At 38.7% G+C, this 10164-nt stretch overlaps 1 protein-coding gene across 4 annotated transcripts in view; it reads right to left on the bottom strand.

The window, feature by feature from the left end:
- Positions 1–7053, bottom strand: part of LOC131688162 (syntaxin-16) — a 515695-nt gene extending 508642 nt beyond the window's left edge. For 2 of the 4 annotated variants that reach the window (XM_058972354.1, XM_058972476.1), the window contains exon 1: positions 6901–7053. In XM_058972354.1, the coding sequence (XP_058828337.1) occupies positions 6901–6981 (81 nt within the window). In that variant the 5' untranslated portion in view covers positions 6982–7053. The remainder of the gene's footprint in view (positions 1–6900) is intronic. The other 2 variants (XM_058972541.1, XM_058972411.1) reach the window with 2 other exon arrangements.
- Between the last annotated feature and the right edge of the window lie 3111 nt (positions 7054–10164).

Here is a 10164-nt window from a genome sequence, read left to right as displayed (position 1 = left end):
GTGATGTCAATGGTGCACCTGAACATGGAAATGCTTCTTGGTAGAAATATCCTTCTCTACGGCGATGTTAAAGTGTCAGTTGATGGATCCAAGTTCTTTCCAAAAGAAGACAATTTCGTACACTGTATAGAAACTACTCCCGATGTCACTGAGGATCCTTTTTCGCATATAGTGGACCCCATAATAAAGGAGAGAGTGCAGAAGATGGTAGAAAACTACTGTCCTCGGAATATAGGAAAAAGTGACGTCACACTGAAACTAATCTTGAAAGACGAAACGCCAATTCAGCAACTCCCTCGGCGCCTTGCGCCATTGGAGAAGGAAATAGCACAAAAGCAAATAGACCAATGGCTTGACGATGGCATCATTCAACCCAGTTCGTCGGAATTTAGCAGCCCCATTGTCCTTACACACAAAAAAGATGGATCGAGGAGACTTTGTGTGGATTACAGAAGATTGAACAAAGTACTCGTTCGCGATCACTTCCCTCTTCCGTTAATCGAAGACATACTGGATGACCTACACGGAGCGAGAGTGTTCTCGACACTAGATTTAGAGAATGGATTTTTCCATGTTCCCGTCGATGAAGGTAGCCGCAAGTTCACATCTTTCGTTACGCCGTTCGGACAATACGAATTTCTCGCAACACCGTTTGGACTTAGCACTTCTCCAACTGTATTTCAACGATACATCAACGATATTTTCCGTGATCTGATCAAACGAAAGGTGGTTGTGGTCTACATAGACGACCTGCTGATACCAGCTAAAAACGAGCAGGAAGCGTTGGACAAATTGGCGTTGGTGTTGGAGGTAGCAGAACGGCACGGTTTAAAAATAAAGTGGTCAAAATGCCAATTACTCATGCGCAACATTGAGTACTTGGGATACGAAGTCGAAGATGGGGAAATAGCACCGACGATGAACAAGATAGCGGCAGTGAAAAATTTTCCGGATCCCAAGAATTTTAAAGAGGTTCAGCGGTTTTTGGGGTTGACAGGATACTTTCGCAAATTTATTGAAAACTACTCGACAATTGCCAAGCCTTTGACCGATCTTTTGAAAAAAGATGCCGATTTTGTGTTCGGTTCGGAACAGAAGGTGTCCGTGAATATGTTGAAGGAGGCGCTGTCCTCAAGACCAACCTTGGCACTGTATCATCCACTAGCAATTACCGAACTACATACCGATGCAAGTAAGGTGGGGTACGGTGCGATTCTACTACAGAAAGGACTAGAAGACGGTGGATTCCATCCCATTCACTATTATAGTAGAAAAACTACATCTACAGAATCTAACTACCCAAGCTACGAGCTGGAAGTCTTAGCGATTGTTGCAGCCTTGAAAAAGTTCCGAGTTTACTTACTTGGAATCCCATTCACAATCGTAACCGATTGTTCTGCGTTCAAAATGACAATGGAGAAGAAGGATATTGCTCCGAGAATTGCCGGTTGGGCGCTTTTGCTAGAGGAGTACAACTACACACTCGAACATCGGCCGGGCGTTCGGATGAAGCATGTTGATGCGTTAAGCCGAAGTCCTGCAGTTTACTTTTTGAAAAATGACGTCATCGAGCAAGTTAAAGCGAATCAGCGCACTGACGAAAAACTACAGGCCATCACGAAGATTCTCGAAACGGGCGATTACGGCGATTATTCACTGCACCATGGTGTGCTGTACAAGCAGTATAAGGGTGACAAACTCCTTGTAGTCCCAGGGATAATGCAAAATTCAGTGATTCGACAGGCTCACGAGCAGGGGCACTTCAAGGCAAAGAAGGTGACTGAACTTATCCAACGAGAGTATTGGATAGAAAATTTAGTCAAAAATTGAAAGGTTCGTCGAAAGCTGCATTCCATGCATCCTTGCGTCCCGGAAATCTGGTAAAAAGGAAGGTATGTTGCACCCCATTCCAAAAGACGACCTTCCTTTATCTACGTACCATATCGATCATCTTGGTCCACTAACTGCATCCAAAAAACAATATCGCTACATATTCACTATCGTTGATGCCTTCACGAAATTTGTGTGGATGTACCCCGTAAAATCAACAACAGCTGAAGAAGTGCTACAAAAGTTGGAACTTCAAAAAATTTCTTTCGGGAACCCGGCAAGAATCATTTCCGATCGTGGAGCTGCCTTCACGTCGGTGGCCTTCCAGGAATATTGTGAGTCTGAGGGGATTCAACACCTCCTAACAACAACTGGTGTTCCCCGTGGTAACGGGCAAGTGGAGAGAATCCACGGAATCATCGTCCCAGCTATAGCGAAATTATCGATTGATAATCCAGAGAACTGGTATCGTCACATTGGGAGCTTGCAGCGTTATTTAAATAATTCTCATCAGCGTAGCATCAACCGAACCCCATTCCAGTTATTGTTTGGAACAACAATGAGGTCACCGGAGGACGTGCGGCTGGCCGAAGTCGTCTGCCAAGAAAGAGTCCAGTTGTTTGACGATACAAGGGAAGAAGAGCGGGCTGATGCAAGGGCAAAAATATTGGAAGCACAACAATCAATGAAACTGCATTTCGATCGCAAACGAAGAGGAGCAAATATCTACGAAGTTGGTGATTTAGTGGCAATAAGCCGCACGCAATTCGGTAGCCACCTAAAAATCGCCAAAAAGTTCCTAGGACCCTATCGTGTTACTAAGCAAAAGAGGAATGACCGATACGACGTCGAAAAAGTTGGATTTCACGAAGGACCACACAAAACCTCAACGTGTGCCGAATATATGAAGCGATTTGTTCCTGGTGGTGATGAGTACGACGATGCTGATATGGTGTTAACTACCGATATCGAGGAGCCCATCAACGGTTATGCTGTCGTCGCATCATCCGGGCCGGATGACGGTCAGTTTGGCCGAATGTCGCAATCAAAATGAGCACCCCTACAGCGAGAATCGGTACTCTCATACTCACATGAACTCTCTCTAGACTGATCGCACTTGAAATTGAATTAGGCGATCAGTAATCGATACCTATTGCTAGGGACCGGTCCTTCGAGCACATTTCAATAAATCAGTTTAATCGGTATAGTTGAGATATTCGGTTATGTTTATTGACTTTCTTGATCCGAAATCAAAGATAGTCGTGGTCATCTGTGATCTGCTGCCAGTATTCCCAATAAAACCCACATATATATATATATATATATATATATATATATATATATATATATATATATATATATATATATATATATATATATATATATATATATATATATATATATATATATATATATATATATATATATATATATATATATATATATATATATATATATATATATATATATATATATATATATATATATATATATATATATATATATATATATATATATATATATATATATATATATATATATATATATATATATATATATATATATATATATATATATATATATATATATATATATATATATATATATATATATATATATATATATATATATATATATATATATATATATATATATATATATATATATATATATATATATATATATATATATATATATATATATATATATATATATATATATATATATATATATATATATATATATATATATATATATATATATATATATATATATATATATATATATATATATATATATATATATATATATATATATATATATATATATATATATATATATATATATATATATATATGTACTTATTTAAATTTTTCTTACGCTGCAAATTCGACTGTTTTCTGTCACTTCCCAATCAGACGGCAAGCGGCAAAAATCAATCCATTTCGTTCTTAGTTGCGGATCAGTTGATAACCGGAAAAAGCTTAAATTCTTTCTTAAGTTATTTCGGTGTTTCTAATGGAAATAGCGAAATAACGGTACAAGTATATCCGATTCTCTGCTGTTGCCAAATGAATTGTTTCACTCTCATTAAATGCTCTTTTCAGGGTTACCATATGAGGATAAATATGTTCGAATATTTTAGGTTTCGATGCACGTGTACCGATATTTCGGCATTTCCATTAGAAATAACGAAATAGCTGGTTTTAATACAACCTATCAGAAGATAGTCAAAATTGTAGCATTCGTGTTAACAAACTAAAGCGTATTCTACTTCACTCCGGTGATGTCTCTGACATTACCCACCCATCTTTTTTCGTTTGCGATTTTTGCGCATTCTCTGTCCAGCCTTAAAAACGTTTGTTTGAGGCTAAGACAAGACGTAACGATAAGGGAGGCCGTTTTTGTTCCAATTTTACGTCAGAATGGTCCAGCTCCTGATTGGTTGATTCCGACTTTTTGCCCCACACGGAATGTTACTGCAGGGATAGCGAAATGATGTTTGGCAGTGTTGCTATATTTATAGGAAAAGATTGTCATTACTTTTGACAAATAAAATTATTATCGTTCAAAAAGTAAAACTGACTAAATTGAACAGAAATTGTTTGACAAGGTGAAACAAGTATTTATCATGCATTTACCGTATACGTGGTTGATTAACTTTAACGAAAATAAGACAGAAACCTAGGGTGACCATATCAAGGGAGTGAAAAACCAGGACAGTCCAAAGGGGACTAATGCCCTCCATCACCTCTTAATCGATTGTGTCTTCTCCCCAGGTTTTCGGCAGCTAAAAACTTCTAGGTGCTGGTAGCCAGAGACTCGGCAGCAAAACCTCTGTTCTGGAGTCTGGCAGGCACAGCTCAGCCAAAGTCTTTCATGAGAATTCGATCGCCGAGCTCATTTTTCAGATTCACACACACGCAGTTCTTGTTACATAACCATCAGCGCATAATCATTAATTTAGCGGATGATATGAAATATTCTTAAATCATCTATGCAGGACCGGTAAGGGGAGATCCGTACTAAACACACGTCATTGAAGTAAAGTAGAAACATCAGCGGTGTCAAGTAGCTTCCCTGCGCCATTCTTGATTTAAAATGAAGTAGCTGCCAATCTCCAATGACAATCATTATCGCTTGATCTGAGAACTGGGATCGAAAGAGCTGCAAAGCTGCCGTTGATTGCAAATTACTCCATTTTATCAATTGTTATATGAAACATAGCGGATAGGTTGGTGCAAATAATATCAGTTTGAGCGCGACCTTCCATACTTCCTGTTATCTAGGATGCTAGACTCGGCAGGTTAGTCGCTGTTCAGCGTCCAGTGAAGCTATGTTAATAGTGGATTAAGTACTGCTAGCATTGACCCTGAAGTGGGTCCATAATCACCAGCTAGAGAGAGCACTCAGTGAAATTATTCCACGATAGTTATTGTTGTTTCGTCATTTCCCTTTGTTAGATTGGAAAAATGTTCGCGGATTTGCAGTAAGGCGAAAAAATGCCACCGGAAAGAGAACTTAACAGAAGTTAAGTCACCAATACGTCTGCAATTTGTCTTCTCAGAGGCACCAAAAGGAATTCTTCGGATCTTGGATTGAAAGGCAATTTAATCCGGGAAGAATCTTTAGTTATTATTGTTTCATCGACATTGATAGCGGCCAGAGATTGGTTCACAACGGGAACCATTTCGATTTGTTCGGCTGTGAAATTACCTTAATAACGGATTACACTCCCGTAATACGCACAAGAGTCTTCCTATACATATGGGATTTTTATGCTTTTCACGGCAGTACAAGTCATTCATATGCTATGCACGAACTCTTCGTTCTTTATCTTTTCAATTTCCGCGTAAGGGAAGAAACTTGAGAGACTAAAAAAGACATCGGATGGTACAATTGAGGCATTCGAGTGTATAGAAGGCTCAGTTAAGAAAAATAATTTAGGCTTGCAGGACAAAAACCAGGACAAATCAAGCATTTCCTTTGACTTCCCAGGACACCAGGACAGTCACTGAAAAACCAGGACATGTCCTGGGAAACCAGGACGTATGGTCACCCTACAGAAACCACACCAAAAAATGGTTTCAACAAACCTTACAAAAGATCCATGACATGGAAAAATAGTGCCCTTCATCAATCTAGTGGAATAAAGATACAAAATATTGCCGGCATAAAATTAATTAACAAAACTCCATTTTCATTAATAAAAATAGCGACACTTCGGAAGATTCCCGCAGGGTGAAAATGTGCGAAAAGAAGGATGTCGAAGGAAAAATAAGAAGCCGAGCCGATTGTCACGTCTTGCCTTAGGTTTGAAGTAACTAATCTGGGTTAGTTTCTAGGTTCTAAAGCGAAAACAATTTTGAAACCGACCAATCTTAGGGTGCAACATTCAAGCAAGAATAGATCCCAGTAAATCCACACAACAAATGGACCGGATCTCTCACGGGCTCAGTTTCTGGGTTATGTAAAAATGGCATTAAATTGTACTTATATATCCTATAAATTTTCTTGACCAGTTGTACTAGCAGATGTGATTGTCCAATAAAATTACAAATCAAGCCTAATAGCCTTATTCTGCATTACGACGGCTCCACTTCCAACGAATCTAGTTTGTTATGTCGTTTTCGCTTGAGAACCTAGATTTGGATACTAACTAGACTAGTTAGTATCCAAATCTAGTGATTCTAATTAAAATTGGTTGTCATTGGAGCCGGATACTAACTAGACCTACAATTCCGGCTCAAATTACTGGAATTCAATAATCCGAACCAGTTCCGCAATGGAGTTGAACGGGTAACAACTGTCAGATAATTTATTTCGACAACATCCCAGTCAAATCATTTGTAACCCCGAATGGATTATGTATTACTTAGTTTTTATCGTGAATCCTGTTAAGATTTCAGCTGAAATGCAACTATCGATTGCCTTTGGACTAGAATCCATTCAGAACTCCACACAAGTTCCGGAATTAATTTGACAGGGGCATGTCTATAGAACGGTTAGAACCTGACACGAATTCGCCCGACATAAGCCTAATAAAAATTATAGAAAAAACATACTCACTTCATCAGAATACACATTTTTACTGTATAGAAAATTGTTACGAAGCAAAAAGTAAAGTTCGGTTAAATTTCTATTGGACATGATTAAAAAAATTGTACAAAAATGAGCAAACAAACCGAAAAGCAGAGATGCGAGCAGCGAGATACATTTAGTGATGTCTTTTTTTATTCGATTAACGCAAATAATCGATTAATTTCTAAAATAATCGAAAAATCAATAATCGATTACAAGCTTTCGGTATAATCGAACAAAACGAGTAGCTGCTATCAATTAATCGAGAGTCCCAGATCGAGAGCATAATTAATGAAGGATGAGCGTTGAAAATTAATGTCGCAGAACAAAAAATATGGCAAGACTTCTCCAAATTTTTCAAAATGTATCCAATGACCTTTTTTTTGGTTGACAAACTAAGATTTACAAAGTAATCGATTATTGATTTTAATCGATTATCTTGGTCGATTAATCGAATGAATTAATCAAGCAGGGTGGCCAGACCTACCGATTTATCGGTAGTCCTACCGATTTTGGTATTCGCTACCGATTCACAGACGACCAAGGCAAAACTACCGATATTTTGTTATTCCTACCGAAAACTACCGATTTTTATTGATTTTGGACACATCTTACTCAACAATCATTTTTTGGGTTGGATTTGGTCTGAGATCTGTGTTGTCAGTATTTTAAAATTCTATGTCAATACTACGTTTTTGGGACAACAACCTGGCCTACCGATAACTACCGATAAACTTTTAGTGACCCTACCGATATTAAGGAATTCTATCTGGCCACCCTGTAATCAAGCTCTCAAAAATTATTCGATTAATGGATAATCGATTATTTGCAAAAATTAGACATCACTAGATACATTTTTTCTAATATCGACACAGATCTTTCATTAGGGCCTAAGTCGCAATGTACTCAAATGGAGAAAACTCAGTTTCAATATTCGGCGATGCTTTTCTAAATTTAATTTTTATTGTAGGTATAAATTACTTTATGACCATGTTTTTTCCGGAAGCATCTTTGGTTAAACCCTAAGAGGTAAAACCTTATGACAATATAGCAAAGAATTTAATTCCTATGTGCTTTTAGTGGGTAGAAACTAATGGCGATTTCGCTTGAACCTGAAACTGAGTCAGGTTCTAACCCCAACCGTTGTCAGTTCATACATTTTGACAGCAGTTGGGGTTAGGAACTGACTCAGTTTCGCTTCAAACGAAAACCACATAAAAAAATGCTTACGCCCAATTTGCATCCCAGTCGTGATTTCGCCCTTCAGCAATTACCATTTGCGGAAGGGCTAAACTGCCCTGTCAAAAAATGCGGACGAACATAGACTTTTCTACGGCTCATGTACGTACACGCCAATGTCGTATATACAGGTCTGGCGAAGATGGCACTTTGGTATTCGTAAGATGAATCTTACATGAGTGGTGTGAGTGATCACAGTATAAATCGACTTGCTTTCGTCATACCGGTCGTTCCGCTCCCATTGAATCGTGTGACCGCTATGACGTCGACCCGTTGTGCTTCTGGATTGTTTACATATTTTTGGTTGCCAACACTAGCAAACCGTAAGATCTGCCACACCTATATATACCTCATTGCGTACACGCCACATAACACAAATACTACATAACAAGCTGGTGGAAAATAATAAACAAAGGCGGCAAAAGTAAATGAGATTGTTTTCAACCAGGAAACTTCATTAATGTTCGTGAGACCGGTCGCAAAGAACTCAATGGTCAGGCGATTTAAAAAGTTTGACGTTTGACTCAACTCGCCTGTGCTAATTGCCCCTAGGAACAAATGCAATTTGCGAATGCGATTTAAAGGCAATTTCAATACTTAGACAAATTTTCTGGCGACTGAAATGGACTTGGTTGTTTTTTGCGTTTTCAAACATGGCAGTTCATGTTTGGCTTAAGTTTAAAATTGTTTTTTTTTTTCAAAACAATTGGCGTGTTCCCGCTTGTATTTTGTTTGTTTAGTGCACTTAATTTAGCCAACGAATGTGGAAAATTGTGGAATCGTGTGTAAGTATAGTGGAACAAGATCTCTGAGTCTAAATGAAAGTCAGATTGTGGTAAGTTTTGGTGTGCAATACGAATTTCACCATCGATTCTTCCTATAGTCTGGTAGTGATTACCTAGTTGTACCGATAAATTTATGCGAGTAGATAGTGAATCCGAAAATAATTATTATTTTTAATTTTCATATCAGGTAATTAAGGGCGATTAAATGGCGCGTTTCCTGGGCGATTTAAGGGCGGGTAGAGCGGCAAAAAAAGACGGCGGCAAATCGCCCAAATGTTGCATATAAAATAGCCCCCTAATTGCCAGCAAATTGTAGGGCAATTAGCGCATTCGAGTTGGCAAATAGCCCCCCGCTAGCCAGCAACTTGCCCTTTTTGACTGGGTGTGTACATAATTTTCAGAGGGGCGCGGTAAATGGGCTAAACTTATGGCATATTCGTTTTTGACAGTGCACTACACCGGTGTAGTCGGTGCTTCACTCATTCAAACTTGGGTGTAATCAGTCTATCTCTTCCCAGTCAATAAGGGCAAGTTGCTGGCTAGCGGGGGGCTATTTGCCAACTCGGATGCGCTAATTGCCCTACAATTTGCCAGCAATTTGCTGGCAATTAGGGGGCTATTTTATATGCAACATTTGGGCGATTTGCCGCCGTCATTTTTTTTGCCGCTCTACCCGCCCTTAAATCGCCCCTAAATCGCCTAGGGAACGCGCCATTTAATCGCCTTTAATTGCCTGATATGAAAATTAAAAAGATGGGTGGGTAATGTCAGAGACATAACCGGAGTGAAGTAGAATACACTTTAGACCGGTAAATTCTGCTCTGGAATAAGCAATTTCTATGCGACTTTGTCGACTTTAGCACATTCATAGTTTATTTGGAGTATTTTTGGAATTATCAAGTTGACAATTTGCAACATTCTTTGAAAATATTGTTGAACTTTTATGAATGAAGGCACGCAAACGAGCGTTTGACCGTCGTCCTACTACCAGCATCAGAGAAGTAGCAGATCAGCATTTTTCGCTACATGGCCGGAGGAAAGGCTCCCCGCAAGCAATTGGCAACAGCCCCCTGGCAACCCTATACCATCATATGGAGTTTGACAGCGACCGCCATGTATGGGGTGTTATAGCTATAAAGCCCCAAACAAAGAATTATGTTCGGCACTATGCTCGATATTCAAGCATTCCACACGACGTTTTGCATCTTGTGGGATGATTTAATAATTT

This window comes from Topomyia yanbarensis, chromosome 1, assembly GCF_030247195.1.
Source record: "Topomyia yanbarensis strain Yona2022 chromosome 1, ASM3024719v1, whole genome shotgun sequence".
Lineage (NCBI taxonomy): Eukaryota > Metazoa > Arthropoda > Insecta > Diptera > Culicidae > Topomyia > Topomyia yanbarensis.
This window is presented reverse-complemented; position numbering and strand designations above follow the sequence as displayed.